Here is a 24,534-nt window from a genome sequence, read left to right as displayed (position 1 = left end):
TCCCAAATCCTTTCCATTGTTATTGTTATTGTTAGATATCCAGTATAAAATGGCTCCCGAGCTGTATCTGGTGATTGTTAAATAAATAAATAAATAAATAAATAAGTGATGTGCTCACTACGCTGCATTTCGAATGAGAATAGTAATATCATTTGCTTTCCTCATGTAGCACATTTTTATGAAAAATGTGAGCTTTCTAGCACATTTCTGTTTATTTTTCCTTCTTTTAATATCACAAATTATAAAAAAAAGTAGAGTGGGATGTAAAATACGTTGGTTCACGAATAGTTAAAACATTTACATAGAATACAATGGGAAATATACAAATAATATCACAAGAATGTCAAAAAATAAGTATTTAATTCTTGCTAAATACTTATAAACAAACTGTACTGATCAGTATTTTATTTACTTCTTGAACTTCAATTACAATATAACTATGTTCACGCATCAGTTCTCTGAACATTATATGTATAATCACTATTTGTACAAAACACAATAAATTCTGACAAGATTCATAGTCACTTCGTAATATAACCTACAATTCGTATGAAAACAATTCTTATAATAGTTTCCGTTTATTTAAAAGCACCAATTTACCGCCTTGATTAACGAAAACCATTGTCTCAAATACGCGGTACTCCGAAGATTTATCAGCCATGAATGATCATCATCTTGCCATTAAGCGTTGACAAAGAAGCATAATATATGCTCACATATTGTGCAAAGAAGACAATACGGTTGTATAACTGCAACAAATCGTCCCTGAAGGTAACAGCAACAATCGAATGTTTCTTCTTTAAGTCAATTACTTCTGCAGTCACACAGAAATCTTAATTTATCCTTAGATTTATAATAATTACTTCCCATTTCTTCTCTTTTTTTCTTCCTTTTTGTTCATTCTGCATGATTATACCCTTATATAGTCAACAACAATACGTAAAGCTGCAGAATAACATATGTTGTTTCTGACGGAACTCGATGTGGCTTAAGGTCGTCAGTAAGCGAACATATAATTTTATGGTATTAACATCAATGCTGCAGCATCACACTATTCTTCACCATATCCTGAAATAAAAGAAAATACAAACTTCAGATCAACTCTGTGCTAAAACAAATACTGTACAAAAAACTTAAACATTATAAAAAATATTATGACAGTGACGCATGTTAGAACTCCTGAAGAATTTACTAGAATCCATAAGTGGGACATATTACGAGAACAAAATTCTGTTCTGCTTTCAGCCAAAACATTACAAGAGGATGATATTTTCCTAGTGAGAGGGGTAGTAGCTTTGAAACAGCACTACCAGGTTTATTCTCTATTCAAAGGGTACATAGATCCCTTGTTTCTCGATGAATACGATTATTACTTCTTCCGTATAACGAACAAGAAGTGATAGATAAGAAGAAATACAGAAAAAATAATAAAAAACCAGAAAAATAGCCTCTTTCTTGCAAAATTCGAGAACTTTAAAGAAGCAAAAAGATGGGTACGAAAGCAGGTTTCAACTTCTGTTCTTTATTTTCTAGTGAAACAAAACGTATGAGAAGGGTGTGTGACAGTGCAAGTCTATTGCAGTACTTCGTTTCTACTTATCGCCCACTCTTCTTCTGTCACGCCGTTAACTAATGCTTATGTAACTTAACTAAATTACATACAAATAAACCTTATTATCGTCGTAAAGAAGTTGCTAGAGCCTCTTAAAATCCAACTATTCCACCTCGTGATGACAAACGGATAACTTTCGTAAGGGTAGCTCATAAACAAAGTTTCCTTACGACTACCCTAATTGTTTTCAAAATCTATACAAAGACTCTGATGTACGAATGACGCGCCGATAGACTCGTATAGAGACTGATCAGATTTAGAATCGCAAAACACATCATACAGGTAAAGTACATAAAACTGATTTAAAACAATACTGACATTAAAAAAATAATAAAACCTGTTAGAAAGCAGAAAATAATTAGAAAGCACTAACAAGTTACTAATATCACTAAAAATCTGTGCAGTCAAACAAATTAATGCCTAATACAATTACTACTGAAACTATAATATTTGTATTGGGCATTAATTGTATTGCCACACACATAATTTAATAATAGTTGTTTTAGTGCATTTTGAATTTTCTGCTTTCTAGCATTTTTTTTAAAAATTCTTTTTAGCGTATTCTTAAAATTGTCTGGGTTTTTAGCAGCTTTTCATTACTTTCAGCTTATTAGTGCTTTTTAAAAGTCGGTTAAAGATTTATTTTATATATATTAATTTTTCTCCTTTATATATTTTCAAGTCTGTTAATATTTTTTATTGTTTTGTTTTACCATTTTTCGATGCTCCAGTACTTTAGGCAGATACCTAAACTAAAGGTAATAACTAACCTTCTGTAACATGGGTTCATATTTGCATGCCACATAATGTCCGTGTTTCTTTGTCTATTAGTTTAAGAGTTACAAGGGCGTATCAAGATAAATGGTGCACCCTGTATATGGAAAGACATTCAGGAAAAAATAAAAAAAACTGCGTGGTAACGTGAAAGAGCACAACAGGAAATGAGAAACAAGAACAAAGGCTGGAGAAATTACTCTAAAATAGATGTGCGAATTCCGACAAAAGAAAAAAAGTATCAGTAAATAGTTGTTAGAAGGTGATCAGATTTTCTTACAATATTGGAAAGAGAATGATGGAGAAAACACACACACACACACACACACATATATATATATATATATATATATATATATATATATATATATATATATATACATATATATATATATATAGAGAGAGAGAGAGAGAGAGAGAGAGAGGGGGGGGGGGAGACACACACACACTAGTACATAACATACCACAACATACGACAAAACGACTACACATAGCAAGTTGAAGACATCAGAGGCAAAGTAATCACGCAACCAGAACATATAACAAGGAATGGAGGAGGAATTCTGAGAAAGTGCTACACAGAAATCCTCAATAAGAACAACAAACCTACGAGACCAACAATCGTTATTTTAAACAATTATAAATATTAGATAGTAATGTGCAAAGAACACATGTTAACTATAAAAATTATTTTATTATTTATTTTATTGATAATTTTTTATTTATTATAAAAAATATACAATTGTATACGCGTAAAGAGTATGTGTGCCACCGTTAAGACAAAAGCATTCTCCTAGTTAACAGTGTGTTTTGATACATGTACTATATGCTGATGATGTAAATGTCCTTGTAACAGCGGACAATACAGACGAACTAGGAAGTAAATTAACCTTTAGCCCAGATTTTTTGTTTACACATCGATTTCTATTTTTAGTTAGCAAATATTATGCTTTTTGACTTAACAAATGAAATACAATCGCCATTTTGATTGCGGTTGCCATATTTACGTAATTATGAGACGTACATATTTGTGTACAATAGGGTTAACAAAATGTATGAAAATACAAAATTGCATTAATCGAAAATATTGTATTCTACATAATTTTGAGACTCGAAATGCACTACTAAGAACAGAAAAATTACTTACTGCAAATTATTATTTCACTAAATATATAACAACCTATATGGCTGAATTTCGTCCATTGTGGTAGAGTTTACAAGTATTGTGCGTAGCTTCCTAACAACAGATGAAAGCACTAGAGAAATAGCGGAAAATGATTAAAATAAATTCAAAAAATGCAAAGACATAAAAATCAGCCATTTTGGACTCTCCAGAGTAATTATGTTAACTTTGAAATATAGTGTACACATATGTTACCGCCAGGACCGAAAGGGTTAAAAACAACTGTGGATCTTTTGAATCTTTTGACAAATTTGAATCAACTGATGATAAATGCAACGAAAACAAAGATACTGAATTTTCATTACTCATATAAACCTTGAATAGTACCTTCTATTGTGATAAATTCAACTTTTGTAGACTATTCAAAATCCACTACATTTTTAGGTGTTACAATAAGCAATAGACTTACATGAGATGCGCAAATTACTGATCTAAATAACGAATTAAGCCTTATTTGTTTTGTAATTTATAGCCTACGTAGTTGTGTCAAAATAAACCTTGCTGTTGATGTACTATGGTAAGTTTCAATCTTTGTTAAGTTATGGAACAATTTTCTGGGGAGCTTCCTATTTCAGTGTTACTATTTTATGTCTACAGAAAAAGGCAATAAGATCCATTTTTAATCTATCACCAAGAGCATCATGCAAAAAGATCTAGGGTCTTTTAGTCAAATAAAATTTTAACTATGCCTTGCCTGTACACATAGGCGCAAATCTGTCTTCAACATTGGGGGGGACGGGTAAGACGTTTCCATATTATATATATATATATATATATATATATATATATATATATATATATATATATACAGTAGAGCGTCGATTATCCGGACGTCGGTCAACCGAACGACCGCTTAACCGAACTGTGTACTCGCTCGCACCTATTTCAACAATCAGCACACTTCTGTCGGTTTGGCACTGGCTGGCGAAGTAGCGGCAGTATCAAAGCTGTTCACAGCAACAGCTGCGCCAGCTTAGAGTTGAGGCGTGCCGCTCCGCGCAGTTTGAAGGATTGCGCGCCCCCAAGAAGAGCTTCTCACGGTGCATGCAAACAGTACAGTACTTCTTTTTGGCAAATAAACATGTACAGTTCGATTATCCGAACAAACCAGTTTTCCGAACACCCATATATATATATATATATAAGCGATGTTTAAAATATTTATGAAGTTGAAAAACAATGCTGTGAAGGATCAGGGGAGCAGAATTGTCTTCAGTGACGTATTTAGGAGGCTATCGGGCTCATTCTCCCCTCGAAATAATTTGTTAGTTTTACGCATTCCACGTACAACAATAATCCTTCTTACCATTTCTAAGAATGTCATTGACTTTCCATTTTCTTATGCTTTTTGTTCAGAAATAATACTGTATTTATCAAATTTCATTCCATGTAAGAACTGCGTCCTTAATGGTTCTTTCTGTCATCCTTTCTATTTTTCTGTTTCTTTTTCTTGACGTTACTACTTTCATTTTGCCTATCATAATTTATCGACCGTTGTCAGTTGTGATTCAAGTTGGCCGTCATCAGAAACACCAAAACTAAGAGGAGTTGATAAGCGAAACTAGTGTTCCACACCAACATGCTCGGATATCAACATGACAGGACTTTAGTTATTATAACAAAGGAACAATTATATCGTTTAGTTATTTTTAAAAGAAGGAAATGTTAGAATTAAAGAAAATCAAAACGGGGGAATAATTAGCCCGGGAAATTAGGACGGCCAAGAGGATGCTTTCTTTTTCTTGTATGAATAGAATAAAGGGTTAGATTCACTTCTAAATTTTTGCATCATATCATATAGGATTTATCGATCTGTAATTCTTGCCATTATAACTTCAATTTATGCATAATTAAAATATATTTAATTCTCAAACTCAGGTGGGCAATTGCCCACTTCCTTCCTTGTGTTGGGTATAGCCCTCGAAAGAAAATCCTAAATACGCCATTGGTTGTTTTCAACATTGGAAGGTGGGCAGATTTGAGGTTTATTCTAGATAAGGGAGATGAAACTCATATTACGGTAGATGAATCTGATCAACTATTGTAGAGTATATTATATATTAGGTGATGTAGATGAAGTAGTAGTACATATCAGTATTACAAATCACTGCCGTGAAAGCATTCTGAAATCTGAATACATGCATATTTATAATTGGTATGTTTCTAATTAGGCATCCACAAAGATCCACGTTAAAATTGTTTTATAGTAATATAATAATATAAATGACGACTTCCCCAAAACTATGAAGAAAGAATATCAATTATGTATGACGCAACAATACTCTTTGAGCAAAATGATTATAATCTCAATAACATTACAGGAATCGTTTCAGAAATCTGACGCATGTCATACTCTTTACTTAGCAGATGTAATCTTAAGATTATAGAGAAAAATATTCCAGCAATTGAATTCTTTTCTTTGCTTACGAAACATCCTCTCTCAAAAGAAAAATTGGGACACGTGGAAATACCCCCCTTAAGGAACAAACCATGGTTCGAACTAGCAGAGAAGAGAAAACAGGCAAAATTACGTTGGCTACAAAACCCGAATGAAATAACTACACAAAATTTCGTAGACATCAGGCGAGGAACTTCCAAAACTTTTAGAACAAAGAAACGTGATATTTTGAAAGCTAAAATTTAGGAACTTGAAGATAATAGTAAAAATAAAAACATTCGGGACATGTATAAAGGGATCAACGAATTTAAAAAAGGCTATTAACCTCGTTCTTATATATGAAAGAAAGCTGATGGAACAGTTCTCACTGATACAGATAGCATTTTAAATCGATGGAAAGATTTCTTTGACGATTTGCTGAACACGCAGCCAAAAATTAATGTGCGTGGAGAAAGGAACATACACACCGCAGAACCATATGTTCCAGAACCCAATCGAATAGAAGTAAAAATCGCTATAAAGAAATTAAAGAAACACAAATCTCCGGGTGTAAACGAAATTCCGGCTGAGTTAATTTTAGCTGGAGGCGAAAAATTGTGGAACAAGGTACACAAACTCATTCTCCTTATCTACAACAAGGAAGAATTGCCACAAGAGTGGAAAGAATCAATCATTGTTCGAATCCACAAGAAAGGCAACAAAACCGACTTATCGAGGCATCTCTCTTCTGTCAACATCCTATAAAATCCTTTCAAACATTCTATTAGCAAGATTGACCCCATACGCAGATGAAATTTTTGGAGATTATTAGTGTGGGTTTAGACGAAATCGATCAACTATCGACCAAATATTTACCATTCGCCAAATACTCGAAAACAAGCGGGAATACAGTAGTCCGGTACATCAACTATTTATTGATTTTAGAAAGGCTTATAACTCGGTTAGGAGAGAAACATTGTATAACGTTCTTTCAGCATTTGGAATACCGAAAAAGCTAACTAGATCAATTAAGGCATGTTTAAATGAATCTCAAAGTAAAGTCCGGGTAGGAAAATTTTTGGCCACGAGCTTTCACGTTAAGAATGGCCTGAAACAAGAAGATGCGTTGTCGCCATTATTATTCAACTTTGTCCTGGAATACGCTATAAGGAAAATCAAAGATAGCAACCAGGGCCTAGAGCTGAACGGTGTTCACCAGGTTATGCGTACGCTGATTATGTAAATTTAGTAGGGGATGATAGGAGAAAAATAGAAAGAAATGCAGAGGTCTTATTAGATGCGCTTGCATGGACATGGGTTTAGAAGTAAATGCAGAGAAAACTAAATACATGGAAGTGCGTCGGGACCACAATACGGCAAATTATGTATGTGTTAAAATATTAAATAATACTTTTGATAAAGTGGATACTTTCAAATATTAGGATCAATATTAACAGACGAAAATCATATTCACGAAGAAATTAAATGTCGACTAAAAACAGGGAATTCGTGTTATTATTCAGTTCAAAACCTCTTGTTGTCGCGAATTCTGTCGAGGGATTTGAAGCTTAAAATGTATAAAACGATAATCATACCTGTTGTTCTGTATGGTTTCGAAACATGGTCGCTTACTGAGTGCAGAGCATAGACTGAAAGTATTTGAGAACAAGATCCCGAGAGAAATATTTGGACCAAGAGGAACGGGAATGGGGAATGGTGGAAACTTCATAACGACGAACTACGTAAATTATACGGCTTACCAAACCTGTAAGACCAATCGGAAAACGACTATTAAGAAGACCTAGGCGCAGATGGGAAGACAATATTAAGATGGATCTCGCAGAGATAGGAATACAAAGTAGAAACTGGATCCAGTTGGTTAAGAATAGAAGTCAGTGGAGAGCTTTTGTGAACGCGGCATTGAACCTCCGGGTTCCATAGGCTATAGAGTTAGTTAGCTTACGAAGCATGAGTAGATGCCTAGGCTGATACTACAAATAGATTAAATGCGCATTTACTGAAAAGATGGGTTCTATTGACATTGGATAGTCTATATACTCTTCGTGTGCTAGGGCCTAGGGGAAAGGATGAGATAAGATTTCATATCAGGTTACGTCACGCACAGTCGCATGCCTTCATTTTCATTAAAAATGGAAAAGCCAAGAGAAACAAATTTCATCTCACATTCCTTTGTGGCAGTCGGACACAACTCATCACAGTTATCTGCAAAAAGCACTTTTCAAATCGGATTATTGGAAGAGCCTCCAGTTCCAATGTTGGGGGGGACATGTCTCCCCATTTCCCCGGAATTTGTGCCCGTACCTACAGCTGAGACAACTTTCCAGCATGAGGAGAGGGACATATCCTCCTCTGGCATTTATTGCAATTTGTCCCCAAATAGTTGAAGTGGAATTAATACATATTGATGAGACTACTAAACTCACTACAGCACGAAGTTCAGTTTGAAATACTACAGAATACGATTCTTTAAAAAAAAATAATGGAAAAGCCAAGAGAAATCAATTTCATCTTACATTCCTTTGGGGCAGTCGGACACAAATCATGACACTTATCCGAAAAAGCACTTATTAAATCAGATTATTGGGGGGGACAGTCCCCCCCAGGTCCAAGATTGGGGGGACATGTCCCCCTCGTCCCCCCCGGGATTTGCGCCAGTGCCTGTACATATACAATAGTGCCATATATATATTATATGTAAAGAGAAATGAATATAGTTTTCTTCATGTCAACGATGTACATTCATACAACACACGACAAAAGAACAACATAATTACATCATATCAAAACTATACATGCACAAAAGAAGTGTCCTTCTTATGTCCATTAAGTAGTATAATAAGCTTCCAACTTATTTGAAGGATATCAAAACCATACCGAAATTCAAAAATAAACTGTTCAATTTTTTTATGTAACAAAATGTATTATGACATTAATGAATGTGTGGGTAATACTTTCTAAAAATAACGTAATATCAATTATATTGAAATATCTTAATATTACTTGACAAGTCCTGTGTACTGGTCTCTGAATGATAATGTACGAAATGGATGAATACAGAATAAATGAATGTCAGGGCTCATAGTGGTCTGGTCTCTTGTAAATAGCTGAAAAGTTACCAAAAGCACACGAAAAAGTAACCAAAAAGTGACTAAAAGCACACGAAAAAGTGACCAAAATCCCATCATGCTTTTTTTTTTTTTTGTCAATTTCATCATCATCCCTCTCTTTGTTTGTTGTTTTGTTTCATCTTTTCTTCTTTGCTGCTTTTTGAGCTTCCTCCTTCCTTAGGTTTTCTAAGTATGCTTTGTAGTTACAATAAGCAGACTTAGCAGATGTAAGAAGCGTCTGAGTAGTGGAACCAGTCCTGGCCTATTTCTGAATATCTTCATCCCGGATATTATATTTAACTTAGCATTGAGAGTTCTCAAAGTCATGAAAGGGACGTTAAACTCAGAATTAACTCTCAAAGCCATGAAATATTCAAATTCATCACCTACTCTTAAGAACATCATACAAGAAGCATAACACAAGACGAATATGATGAACCACAAAAAAACACACACACAACGTTGAGTGGAGCGTTAACTATTACGAGAGAAAACTAAAAGACTGTTATGATAGAAGAAAGAATAGACACAGAAGAGTTCTCAACCCCACCTTGAGAGCTTAACTATCCACCAACCATCCACTGTGCTTTAGAAAGAATAAAAGCTGAAATGAGAACAAAGCTGACTGTTTCACATGTGGCAGCAAGTACTGAAGCTTTCAGAAGAGTAATGAGTAACAAGTTTCCGCCTTTTTCCATTTACTTTTATAATATTTTTCTTAGAAAATTACATTAATCACGCGACAAACACACTTTACCTTCCAAAATGTAACTTTTAGTTAAAAAAAAAAAAGTGACTCGCTATAAGCCCTGGAATGTACAGTACATAGATAATATTTTTTCCCGAAAACTAGAAATTGTCCAATTATTACTATCATGAACGACATACTTTTCAGATGTTCTTTTTTTCCTATTTTCTCGAAAATTATGCATGAGAATTTATACTGTTAAGCATTTATTTTGTTTAATTCAACGTGGCCTATTGACTGGTATGTATTATATTAGGAGAATATTTTAATTAAACAGAAATTAAGAATTAATGATAGGAATAGTTTTCCATACTAGGTACTTTGTCATCTTGCTAGCGTCATAATGAAAAGCTTAGAAAGGGTAGCTTTCTTGACCAGTCTCACCTCAATGAGTGATACGGCCTTCGTAAAGCACCAATTTTTTGCAAGTCTTCTCGGTGAAGGTATTGACATCCGACGTCTCGAATGCAGACATCGCATTCATCTTGAGAGATTGTAATAAGTCTTCCCAGGCTATCAGCTAGGTGAAGGTATTGACATCCGACGTTTCGAATGCAGACATCGCATTCATCTTCAGAGATTGTAATAAGTCTTCCCAGGCTATCAGCCAGGTGAAGGTATTGACATCCGACGTTTCGAATGCAGACATCGCATTCATCTTCAGGGATTGTAATAAGTCTTCCCAGGCTATCAGCCAGGTGAAGGTATTGACATCCGACGTTTCGAATGCAGACATCGCATTCATCTTCAGAGATTGTAATAAGTCTTCCCAGGCTATCAGCCAGGTGAAGGTATTGACATCCGACGTTTCGAATGCAGACATCGCATTCATCTTCAGGGATTGTAATGAAGGGACCGGAGATGTGAGCCTGCATATATGGTGACTATTAATAGATCCATAGAACAACGATGCAAAGAACACAACAGCTACATAAGACTTCAGCAGCCCGAGAAGTCAGGACTAGCACAGAATAGCCTAAAGCTTGGACACAGAACTGACTTTACAAATACCACCATAGTAGCAAAGTGCAGTAATTTTTGAGACAATAATAAAGGAAGTCATAAGTATCTTACGGGAAAGGAACAGTCTCAATAGAAATAATGGGTTTCAAATTAGTCCTATATGGTCAGCTCTTTTCAGAACAAAAACAGATATTCTACAAAGCCATTACTCGCAGCCACAATAACAGCTAATCATAAGTCAGCATCCCTCAGCCAATCAGAAGCCAGCATTTCCCTCAGCCAATCACAAATCCTCATTCATAGTTCTGCTCCTACATAGTCGTCATATACAGTATATTCATGTTCACATCTCTGGTCTCTTCATTATAATATCTGAAGATGAATGCGATGTTTGCATTTGAAACGTTGGATGTCAATACCTTCACCTGGCTGATAGCCCGAGAACACTTACTAAAATCACGTCGCCAGAAAAAATTAAATTTTCACCAATTCTTAGATTTAAAAAAAAAAAAAAAAAAACACCAAAACTACGAGTGTGTATGAAAACTGATTTGTTATGTTAGCATTACTTCGCTGCGGAAAGCCAGCAAAAGAGATTGCTGCGACATTGAAACCTATTAGTATTAATGAATACTTTCTGTTTGAATCAATAGCAAGGTTCTAACCAAACTGTAAAACTGTTGATCGTATTAGATCGGGCCGTCCACGATGTACATGAAGAACACAAGTTGTGAATACTTTTCGTGCTACAATTCAATGCAATCCTTTGTAGAAGCGAAGAATTTTGTTTCGTGAAGTAAACATTGCTTCCCGGACTATAACACATATTTTGATTTACTGTGTAGTATATAGTATATATTAGAGTAGTAGATGTATAAAAATACACACATTATTCATTACCGGATAAATTAAAGGAAATATGCCGCCGAGTGGTTGGCACGCAATGTCACACAGTTCATCGCAGCTAATGACTGACCTAATGGAAGCCCAGATCTCAATCTGCTCAACTGTTCTCTGTGGCAAAAGCTTGAGGCGATAGGATATCGTAAAAGTTACCGCAACAAGAAAGTCATCATGTTACCTGTCAGTCAAATCTCATTGGACACGGTTTATGCAGCTATTGATGACTGGCCTCAACGTCTTCCTCGCTGTGTTGCCATTAGCATTTTTCTATACTTTTAGATTATATGCATATTACTGGGTTACCGTAGTTGTATTTCATAGTTTTACTCAAATACGAATAACCAGTTAACAAGAGATCTCTTTCCAACTTTAAACCTTTGCACTACAAGCGCAAAATGACTTTATACAGCGATCTGATATTCATGTGAGTGATTAGACCTAGCGAACAAAGCCAAACCGTTCAATAAAATCTTAACACACGTAATGAGTGGAATAAATGTTTCCACTCATCATTTAAATAATTTGATTAAAAATGCGTAAATTTCTGTCTGTATGTAAATATCAGTAGTATATGTTGACTAAAGATCTTGTTTCTATTTCATTTCTGGAAAATTATGATTTTTTAACAATAATTTAATATGGCAATTTAATTTCCTTCCATTTCTTCTTCTTCTATGAAACTTTTGTTATTCTAAATTTATTTGAAATTAACTGAAAATTGAAGACTTCCCCATGTTTATGTCTTTTAGGCTAATCGAGACAGATGATTAAATGAAAGTGAATGCTCAGGAATAATTCGCGAAATGAGAATGTACGAGGAAACGCTAGAACCTCGAGAAGACCTACAGACATTGATGTTAGCTACCACAAGCTTATTAAAGATGTCCAAAATTTTCCGAAATTTGAAATTCCGGAATTAGAATTTTTTTCCAAAATCGGAATTTCTTTAAATTCCGGATTTTTTCCGAAACTAGGAAATTTTACGATTTTACTTACCGGGTTCCGGAAAGTAAAAATTCCGGAATTGGCCATCCCTAAAGCTCGTGTAGCTTCTAATCATGGACCATTCGCACCAGCAGTAAGTGCTCCATTATTAAGCCACCGTGCCCCTTATTTATTTATTTATGAGTCCTAATGCGATATATTTTTTTTCTTTTTTGATAAAAACATTTTCATTATTTTTGCATACTACCAAATTATTTCGTACGTTGGGCCGCAGTGACTCAGTGGTAGAGCATTCACTTCTGATGCTTGGGGTTCTTGGTTCGATCCCAACTCGCGCCAAGTGAGCTTTGTGGTGGACAAACACCGCATCGGCTTCCTCGGGGTTCTCCCGTTTCCTACCACTTCTTTCATTGCACCATTTTCATTCAATTCTCATCATCACTGTCTCCTTTAGCCTGGCCGATATAACCGTGGCACGTAAAACAAAGATTTCAATTTATATCTCGTACGTTTTTAAGTTACCTGGTCACCTCGTACGCTTTTAAGTTAACTGGTCATGAATTATTTTTTTTAAAATGTACTGTTGTCTAAAACTGTATAAATTACTTCATATAAAAATCTAGCTGTAGCACTTAGCTGCGTCACAGACACATAGCTAAAACATTTTAAAGTTGACAGTAAATTACCTAAATATAATTACTGGTTACATTTCTTAAAATAAGGATTTCGAAATATGTGACTAGCCTTAAAAAAAAAAAAAAAAAAAAAAAAACTATTTTTATATTGATTTTCTTAATTTTCATGAAGCAATTTATTCAGGGTTTCCGAATCAACTTGAGCGACACCCAACAATTTAAGTACAATAAACAAACGGACTTCGAATCACCTGACTTCCGATTTAACTGAAAGAATTAGACTAATGTAGTAAATGTAATTGGAGAGAAAACTGTTGGGGTAAAAATTTCGACCAGAATTTTTGAAAGTCGAGGCGACATATACGACTGTAATATGGCAGTGGTTCGTACACAGAACAACAGTTTGGGCAAATGACATCACTCTTTGTAATTCAGAATGTTTTACATTACACTCATCAGAAGACTAAAAGCGTATTATCAAGGTGTTTAAGAAGCAATAAAGAGAGAGGACAGGGTCAGAAGTTGAGAACAGATCATCACGCCAAAACAATCTTCATATGTTTTTAAGTTTAAGGTCTGAAGGTCAAAAGAAGGATACGTTTCCATCAAACTCATATCCAACAATTTACGAAGACGAATTTCAATATTCCTCCTAAAGTGCTTGTTATATTACTTCCTATCACCTTGACCTAGATCACACTAAGTTTACTCAAGAGTAGAAAGTAGTATTAGATCTAATTCGTATTTACCGACTACATCCCTAGTCAGATATACAGGGTGAATCTGAAAAATATGCACAAACTCCGGAAAGTAATTCGTGACATTAAAAGAAGACAAAAAAGTCCTTTTAGCATATTATCGAATTCCGCATCGTGTGCGAGTGACAGGGATGCCAACTTTGAATCGAAACTTGAGTCCTGACAATTGGAACAGAATAGGAATATGTGTACACGACTTTCATGTCACTCGTACACGACGCGGAATTCGTCAACATGCAAGCGGACTTTTTGTCTTCTTTTGATGTTATGAATCGGCTTCGAGAAGTACGTGCACATCTTTCTGTTCCGTTGCAATTGTCATGATTCGATTTTTGATTGCAAGTTGACACTCCTGTCACTCTTACACGACGAGGAATTCGACAACATGCAAGAGGACCTTTTGTCTATTTTGATGGCACGAATCACCTCCAGGAGTTTGTGCACATCTTTCAGGTTCACCCTGTATAGTAATTTCCGTAATTAGTGTGATCTTGAAGGCAGATTTAGGTATATCTAACTTTAAGTATTACCACCTAAGATAATACTCCTATATTCATCTAGAAAGCTGTCCTAGTACTGAGATGGTTAAAAAAAAAAATTGTATTTGTGAAATAAAATAGGACATCCTCAATCAATACACTTGATAGTAGTTCTACGATTAAAAGTATTTGAATAAATAAAATGAAAACAAGCCAAGAACTTTAATCAACATATATTACAGGTATTAGTCTTATGAGTTTATAGCTTTCCCCTATCACAACAAATCTGAAACTCAGCAAATTCTAATCCATTCCTAGTTATTGGCTCGGAAGAAAGTGGGTAGAATAAGAGTTACAGAAAATTCAATAAATTTGACTTGCGTACAGGATATAAAAAATAAATAAATAAATAAATAAATAAATAAATAAAAAGTGTAATTAACCTCTATAACTACAGATATATGCACTAATCTGAGGCAGTAGAGAAATGAAGTTCCAGAGCAAATGAAATAGCGACACAAATTATATAAGGGATAGATTCAATAGGTTTACACTAGCTTTACAAGTTGATGAAATGTGTCTTGAGTGTGAGAAAGATGTCAGAAGATTACAGATGTAAATCTTCAAGAAAGGGAAGGAAAGAAGAAATATTACAGTGGAACAGCGTTAACGAGCCTTTGTTAAGAATGTTACAACAGCGAATCCAGGACAAAATCGAATGTAACATATGCGAACAAATTTCAGGAAAAGAAGATCACGAACAGATTACAAATATAAAACTAGGAAAGCAAGAGATATGTTTACGGTAAAAGTTTCTAGATCTACAGAAAAAACATATAACAACATATTTAGCCAGTACATACGAAAAGAACTACAGCAGACCAGAATTAGAAAAAAAACAAACAACTCTATAAAAACTTCCAGTCCACCAATGGAAAAAACTAATAGTTCGTGCAGAGTTGTAGTCTGAAACATGGCAAGATGCAATTTTGCATCATATAAAGTAAGGTGCGGTATCTTTTGTAATTATGGGAGACCTAGTTTCAGAAGTAGAACAAATACTTTATTACTATTACTAGTTGTTCCTCCCAAGCCTTCGGCTCCCTGTACATTATAAGTTAAAATAGTGCTTAATTGAAAGTTCAAATTGTTTACATATAACTCCCTTTTAGTGTGCCCACCAATTAACTTGCGGTTCAACCAATATTACTGCTCAAATCTAGATATAGTTAAAGCTCTTGACTTATTTTGAAATAATGTAGTTAAGATGTAATCAAATCGTCATACTAGTTTTAAATCTGCAAACTGCCTGCACGCTAGAGATATTTATTGGCGTCGTGGCGGCAGCGCAGGTAGTGACACATTAGAGCGAACGTTAACTATTACGGTAGAACATAGCGTTACACACAGACAGACGTTCCCCCTTTATAAGGATTCTTATTATTATTATTATTCACAGACGTAATTATCTGGAAAGAATCCAGTGAACAGTATAAAGACATCTGTGACAACTATTACAAAGATAACTGCAAATAATTACAAATAAAATCTCTAATGAAATGGAAACCTTTCAGTTTATCGTCCCACGATTATGTCCTTTAGGCTAAGGGAGGGAAAGCAAGTGAATAATGGAATTAGTGGAATGAGAATATGGGAGTATCCCGACGGACACGATATTGTCCACCACAAACTTACTTGGGTAAGGAATCGAATCAGAGACACCACGCACCACAGGTAAGCGCTTTACCATTTGAGCCACCGGTGCCCTCCCTCAAGAAAGAAAAAAGGGAAAAATATACAAGGACAAAATAAATTTCGAAAGAAATATAGTAAAAACTTTAAAAGTACCTGGATTCAGAAAGGAAGAAATTACTAGAAACATATCGTAAAAAATCTGATAACGGATTGGAATACGATCTCATACGAAAGTTTAAACTGCTGCTATACAACATGTACATCAATATTTAGAGTAACTTAGACCAGAAAACATGGAAAGTGCCGAAATAAGAATAAAAAAAATGCAACATACTAAGATTACATTAAGGAACATGCTCGGGAAAAGAAGAAGAAAAGATTGAATAATTTCTCAGAATATGATTAACCAACAATATCCGAGAAAGAGTAAAAAACTTTAGGCTATGTTCTCCGTTGTTACTCGTGTATTCACAAACAAAATAAAGGAAAAGTTTCTAGACGAAAAGAAAATGACAGAAAAATTGTTGTAAGGAATAACAAAGTATAGATGCAATAAATAAAGAACGGAAAAGGGGATTTTTTGGTTTGATTTAGTTTAACGTCCCACGATTCTGTCTGCTAGGCTAAAGGAGACGTGCACTTACTGATTATAGCGGAATCCGAACCACTTTGGTCATTCAACTCGGGACTCGCGAACCGAAGTTAAGCGTGCTAGCCACTAGACCAAGCGGAGCTTCGGAAATAAGATGGGAAAAGGTCCAAAATTAAGACTAGTGAAAGTTATCTCTAGGCTTCGCACACCATAATCCAACAGAATGCTGGAATCAGGAACTTGTAATTATGATAATAAATGTTCAAATATCAAACTTGTGGTTAGCTCATGGGCATGATAAACAAGGAAACCTGGGTCTGGCATATGTAATTCAACCGTCAAATATTTCCATTCAATATACAGACACTATGTTGTCCAAGTATAACATGTAAGATGTAGTACAATCCATGTGGAGCTCCTCCGTTGCTAAGCGGTTAGCGTACGCGCCTTTTCGTGGGAGACCCAGGTTCGATTCCCGGCGGAGCTCATGTGGTTCGGAATCCACGTTAATCAGTAGATCCCATCTTATATAGGCTCGCTGCTGAAAGGGATGTTACACTCAACAATCCATGTAGTTCAATTGACCTCAGCATTAATAATCTGTGAGGACTGGGAAGCATAGTGGTTAATCAGCGGCAGGGTAAAACTAAAAACTGAAAACCGGAGTTTCCATCTCCGGCTCAGCTACATATTTTCACTCATTTCGCATTTCATTATATCGCTTACCTTCAAAGACGTTATCTCCTTCTGCCAACTTTTTTCCGCTATCTTAGGAACAACATGTTGAAATAACATGGTTACTTTCTCTGCATTTTCTTTAAAAGTCTTCAGAACATCTTGAACATTCACATGGACACCACCCTCCCGCCAACAATCATAGTCAGTAGCCATAGCGATAGCAGCGTAACAAAGGCCAGCTTCTTTAGCGAGAACCACCTATAAAATAAAAGTATTCTCATATTAAACTTTAATCATACATAAACACAAAACAATATAGCCATGCAAGCTGATTCATTCCTGCTCGCTAAGTTCATGAATTAAAAGTACGACTACTTTAAACTGTCAAGATTTGTGACAAAAATATACACGAAGCATTTTTATAAAATAAGGTTACAACTCCTATAGGCAGACAAGTAATATTCTTGTGCGTAAGTTGGCTATTACTGGCTTTCACTGTCAGTCTTCCGCTTTCCCTCTTGCGGCTGTTCATCGTTGCTACGTGAAGTCTCGTGCGAGTAATAAGTGTTTTCAATAGCTGCGCAGATTCAGAATCCCGCCAAATGTGAAATGCAGTCAGTCATACGTTTTCTCCAAGCACAAGGTAAGAGCCCACCGAATAACCATACAGTACTTGTCTTTGTTCACCTGAAGAAATATCTTGTTGGACATTCCCATGAAGCTGAAGAGATCAAAAAAGAAGTTTAAATGTGATTCCAACAGCAGGTACTAGAAGTTTAACTGCGGGATATGGAAGCTAGTACTCCGACTTAACAGGTGCTTGGACAATAGTGGCAATTACATCAAAAAATAACCCATGTATTACTAAATACGTTGTAGAGAATATTTTGTTAAATATACATTTTTTGAATGAATACGACCTTTCTTTGAAACCTAATTTTCTGGACTCGCCTCGTATATATACAGGGTGGTAGGTAACTTCACCGACAAACTTTGGGAGGCGATTCCTTATACGAAATGAAAGAAGAAAGTTCCAATAAACATGGACCGAAAAATGTCTTCTTTCAGAGTTATGATCCACTGAAAATTCGAAAAATCATTTTTCAAAACTTACTAACAGTGTAATCATTTTTCAGGAATTACACAGGAACTAGTACATTCTCTATCTAAATATCCATGTTTTACCATCCTCTGTTATCGGTGGAAGGAACTGTAAGAAGGAAGTTGAAGTATAGGAATACTCCTTTAAGTACTAGTGGTGCGTTTGTTTCGCTGGTACTGGTGAATTCTGAAACATCGATATTTAGATAGAACGTATACCAGTTCCTGTGTAATTCCTTAAACCGCTTGGGATAGGTCCTATAGTTTGTAAGTTAGGAAGTTTTGAAAAATGATTTTTCGAATTTTCAATGGATCATAACTCTGAAAGGAGGCATTTTTTGGCCCATGTTTATTAGAACTTTTTTCTTTCATTTCGTATAAGGAATCGCCTCCAAAAGTTTATCGGTGGAGTTATCTACCACCCTGTATATATATATATAATCACTCTTCATGTACAAGAACTACAGTACTTTAAACCAATGCACAGTGAGACCGTATATAGATCACGTGGAATATGGATTTCAGAAATCATCAACATTTCGTGACACATTATTATTTTTCTTGAGAAAGGGGGAATATCAACATTTCGTCGCACATTATTAGTCTCTCTAGCAATGAAAGAATGCGTAGGTTTTTCGGGAGTTCCTTGCACACATTCACTCAGTTCTGTGCTTGAGCCGGCTTCAATTCAGCAGTTCCGGATTCTTTTGTCAAGTCGTGCATATGACAAGCCATTAGACTGAGATACCGAACTTGCCTCACAGCCTGTGACGTCGGATTTGCTTATATGAACTGGCGGACGATCTCGGAATCATTGTTTTCGTAACCCATGCAAAATTTGGTGAATCATCTGACTGCTGCGCTATGATCAGCTGCTCCTTTACCTTTCGCACAAACGTTTGCTTCCGAGATTCGATATGGCCCAGTTCGAATTCGTAAAACAAAAGTTCTCGAATACACTTTATTGCACCTTTATTTTTGTGGATGACAAAATCATACCCGAAATGTAACACTGCACAACCTTTCAGGGCAAAATAGCGAGCATCTTCGACGGCTTGAGGTGTATTAGTCAAGTCTGAACATACCGCAAATGTACATATACCAACACTACAATACTAATGACTCATCTTGTACAAATGTTTTACGTTTCAAGTTCCTGAATAACAGAGTATCTACTGAAGAATTCTTGCTAATATAAGCTAACTAAAACACGTTAATAAACTCAGAATGAAATAAAATAAACTTAGTTAACTTTGTACCTTCAACAGTCTCCATGTGGCGAAACGATTGAATCAAAAGATCTGGATAAAACGAAAGGGGAAAAATTTAATGAGCTATGTAGTTTCTGCAAAGCTGAACATTCCTTCCCATTAGAAGACAGAAGCAGACAAATTCAAATCAGTCAGAACTGCTGCGGTGACTCAGTGTTGATGCTCACCTCTGGTGTGTGAGGTTCATGGTTCAATCCCAGCTCATGCCAAGTGGGCCTTGTAGTGAACACAAACAGTGTGAGTTTCCACGAGGTTCTCCCGTTTACTCCTACTTCCTTAATTCCACAATTGCGATCATTATCATAATTACGTCTCCCTTAGCCTTGGAACAAAACCTGGGATTTTAGACTCTACAAGAAAAAAATTAAAAAATAAACTGTTACCGAAGTTAATTTGGTTGTTTGTTCAGATCGAACTGAAACAAAATTATATCTTCAAAATATTATTAGTTCTTACGTGATTTTATTCTACTTATCTCCTCTGTTTGTGCTGAGTTTGGCAATAAAGTTTTCACTCACTTCTACAGACTAGATATTCTTTCAGTTTCTTCCTTTCTGAAGTCCATCTATTCCTTAATTCTCGTATCTAAAAGAGAACACAACTTAAGTACGCTCATACTGGTTAAGAATTATTTTATTACCTCAGGACAGGTAGTCATATTGATTACATCAGCGCCCCATAAACGGAACATCTTGCTTTCAGCTTTCGACGAAAAGCGTGGTCCCTCAATTGTAACACAAGTTCCTCTAGGATGATATTTAAAACCTAAGTCTTTCAGGCCATCAATGAGAACCTGTCGAGTAGCTTCACAAAACGCTGGTTCCATTGGAAGATGGCATACACCTTGGTAATTAGAATTACTCCCATCATAAAAAGTCTGCAACCTCTTTGTCGTTCTGCAAGAAAAAAAATTGATGATAATACATCCATCTGTCAAGCAGTAATTATATCCTTATACACTCTCCACTTAATACGTGTTGTCGAAAGGATCGATTTGCATATAACTTTCAGTACTGTACGAAGAATTGCGTTTTCTCAAGACTAATAAAAGATAACCGTGCTCAAACATGTCTGATCTGATAAACACGTTCTTTTGCTAGTGACTGTACAGTCAAATTGAATAAAACCTGAGCAATTAGGGTAGAACATTATCAGTTCTAAATTGAATCACTTTTTTGTGAGTTGCAAAGTGTATATATATATATTTTAACTAAACTCAATTATTAATAATAATAATATTAATAATAATAATATAAAAACGGAGGATTTTTCTTAGATATTACGAGATTTTCACTATGGGATTTTACTGAAGGAAAATAATCTATGCTATTATATAAAAGTGTGTCATAAATCAACGCCCTGCCCATACCGCTACAGCGTGAAATTTAAGCAGAAAAGTCCTTTTCATCACAACAACAAGAGATAAGAAGGAAATTTTTGAATACGTATCCTAAAGTGGATAGAAAGGCAGGTTCACTTCTTTTTTTAATTTTTATTTTATTTTTTATCAAAAGTAGATTATCTCACGAATCCGTCGAGTTAGGAAATGGAAATGAAACTTGGCAGGAACTCTACATTAACAGTAAATGAACACGTGTTTCAACATTTTGGATTATCAAGATTTAAAAAAAAAAAAAAAAAAAAGTTTTTCTGTATGTGTGTTTAAACCAGTTACTTTTCAAAGATGAAGTTAAATTGATATTTTGATTACAATCACTCGCTCACATACAATATTTTAATTTCTGCATTCCTATTTACAACTATGGATAATATATATATTTTGAAATAATTTATCGATTAACAGATTTGTCAGTACTTTTCAATATATAGCCTATTTGTTATGAAATTTCAAATTAAACATGTATTATTGAAGAGAGCGTAGCAAAGGTTCCACAATTTCAATTGATCGGCATTTGAGAGTCTGACCATGTGCACGTAAGTTTGTTCGACGATAACTCAAAAAAATTTTAATGATATTTGTTATTTCTTTCTTTAACTTGGTGATATAAAACATGTTTGTGATTGCAATCCATCTAAAATAAGGGGGGTAAAAGGTACTCCATGTTGTAAGTTTCAACTTATCCATGCAAGATAATTTCTCAACACAAATCATGTAAAAATCATTCAATTATGACGAAACAGTTATTTAGGGTATTTTATCGTCCCCACAACTTGGGTTAAAATTGCCAAGAATGAAAGGATAAATTTAACCTTCCTTCCCCCCCCCCCCTCAAACTAACATAGAAATTACCAAGGAGACGATTGATAAAATTGTATTTGGGTTGCGTTATCTGGCCAATTTTAAGCTTCATGGTATTCACAACACAGTACAGCATCTCTGGCCAAAAGATTAACGTATCTAAAGGAAAAAATAGCTAAAGTGTATAAAGTGGAGGAGTGTTTTCCTTCTACCTCACAATCAGAAGATGAAACACTCGAAGTTGATTTGATGCAGAAGGCTCGAGATTTTGACGACTTATGAAGCTGATAAAACAAAAGATTTAAACTGAACCAAGAAGGGAAAAAGTTTAACCATTAACCTCGTTCCTTTAAGATGATCCAAACCAAACGTACGGAAGATATTCCAGGTGTCAGACTATACTGACAGACACTCAAGAAAAGAAAACTTACATAGAAAAAAGGAATACTTTCTCTTCCAAATGTAAAAGAAAAAAGAAAGACACTATCAGATGAAATTGTAAATACGGTTACTGAGTTTTATAATGATTATCAGTTTGTTGGAAAAATGAAATGAAATCTTTAAGTTTTACGTCCCACGATTATGCCGGTTAGGCTAAAGGAGACGGTGATGATGAGAAATGAATGAAATGATGGAATGAAGAAAGTGGGAGGAAACGGGAGAACCCCGAGAAACCCCACGAGCACGGTGTTTGTCCGCCACAAAGTCCACACGGCGCAAGCTAGGATCGTACCAGCGACCCCAAGCACCGGAGGTGAACGCTCTACCACTGAGCCACCGCGCCCCCCAACAGTTTGTTAGAATATTGCCAAGTACCAAGGCCAAAATTAGTATTTCTACAAACAAGTGCGAACAAAAACTATTAATACTTTGCTATCTGCGAGAATTTTTACTCTTCTCATAAATCAAGGTATCCATCTATAAAATTTGTTTTCTTTAACATTCTACACCTTAAGACCAAAACAATGTGTGCTAGCAGGATTACCAGAGAGCATTCAGTATATGTATGTACAATACACCAAAATGTTCAGCTTTTGTTGTCCATCATACAGCTAGACGAGAACTACACACACCGAATTGAAATGATTGTTTGCAACATGAATAACAGAATGTGTATGTTAAGATTGTGAGAAATGTCCTAGTTTCACGGTGCTGAAACAGTTTCTACTTAGTAAATTTGAAGAATATGATCCTTAAGACATAGCTGAATTTAAACAGTGGGTATCAACTGATAGAACTGTTTTAGGAACCCAAACTTTTATAATTTCAGATTTTATTGACATTCTGCTTAATAAAATTGAAGAGCTTGTAGCTCATGCATTTCAAGTAAAATCCCAATCTGCATACGTAAAATCTGCATCTGCATATATATTTTGTATGGTACTTTTAATTGTTATATATATTGTTATATGTTTTTTTTTTATGACATCGTTCCCCCCCCCCCCCCCAAAGTTACAGAGAAATCGGCGCCCTTGCTGCTTGGAGTTGGTCAGTCAAAATAATAAAGACACATTTTCACTCTCTGTGTATTACTGAATTTGCGGATTTGGAGGGTAAAAATAGATTTTAATCGGTTGTTTCCTCCTTTTATTAGTTCAATGACAACACGACCATCAGCACTGTTCTGAACATGGGCACTGGATTGTCCAAGCACAACAGCTAGGTTGTGGAACAAGCCACACCGAAGAGTGAGAAAGTGTTTGGATGTTCTGGGAAGCGGAATAAGTAGCGTAGTGGTTAACACATCGGCACGGTAAGACGAAGATCCGGGTTCGGGTCCCGATCCAGTCACGGACTCCTTGTACTTATTTCCAATTCTTTATTCAGAAAATGCACAATCTGAGGATTAGTTTCTAACAGATGTATAAAGTTCTAATTAAAAGTGAATTTGTGTTCCAGTGTTTTCAAAAATTTTCTCTCCTAAAGGAGGAAACGGGAAGGGAGGAGCATTCTATAATATTAAAATTTCGGAGTACTCAGAATTCGCTTAGTTGGAAGTGTGACTTAAACTTTCTTTAAAAATGTGTGAACATCTGAACACCTGTTTTTCGAAATTACCTTTGATAAAGGGAAAAGTAATGCATTTTCTATTATATCCAAGTCATCGATTTTATATTCATTAACCCTTATTCTTTCCGAGCGAAGAACTTATGCTAATATAATAATAAACAAAATAATGTGTTATTTGATAAAAATACAAAAAAATTATCGTACTCTGAAACTTACCTATCTATGAATGAATCCAACACAACTAGGTCTCCTGGGTGAATCTCTTCTCTTAACGACCCTGTTGCAGTCGATACTATTAAATGGGTGCATCCAGCTTCTTTCAATGCATATATGTTTGCTCTATAGTTTACGTTACTAGGCATAAGAGAATGTTTTCTTCCATGTCTAGACAAGAAAAACAATATAAAATTAAAATAAATGTTACTGGTTTTATTGGGAAAATATTGTCCAACAAACATGTTTACTAAAAACCAGACTCGAGG

The 24,534-nt window shown here is 35.2% G+C and overlaps 1 protein-coding gene across 1 annotated transcript in view; it reads right to left on the bottom strand.

Moving 5' to 3' along the window:
• Window positions 1-343: 343 nt before the first annotated feature.
• Mtap (Methylthioadenosine phosphorylase) overlaps window positions 344-24,534 on the bottom strand; it is a 42,011-nt gene continuing 17,820 nt past the window's right edge. Inside the window, exons 3-6 of the mRNA XM_081742399.1 lie at window positions 24,269-24,436; window positions 20,483-20,738; window positions 17,519-17,728; window positions 344-1,068 (exon numbers count right to left, since the gene is read on the bottom strand). Coding sequence (XP_081598525.1) covers window positions 1,033-1,068; window positions 17,519-17,728; window positions 20,483-20,738; window positions 24,269-24,436 — 670 coding nt within the window. The 3' untranslated portion in view covers window positions 344-1,032. The remainder of the gene's footprint in view (window positions 1,069-17,518; window positions 17,729-20,482; window positions 20,739-24,268; window positions 24,437-24,534) is intronic.

The sequence above is a fragment of the Thermobia domestica genome, chromosome 16, assembly GCF_964235325.1.
Source record: "Thermobia domestica chromosome 16, izTheDome1.hap1.1, whole genome shotgun sequence".
NCBI lineage: Eukaryota > Metazoa > Arthropoda > Insecta > Zygentoma > Lepismatidae > Thermobia > Thermobia domestica.
This window is presented reverse-complemented; position numbering and strand designations above follow the sequence as displayed.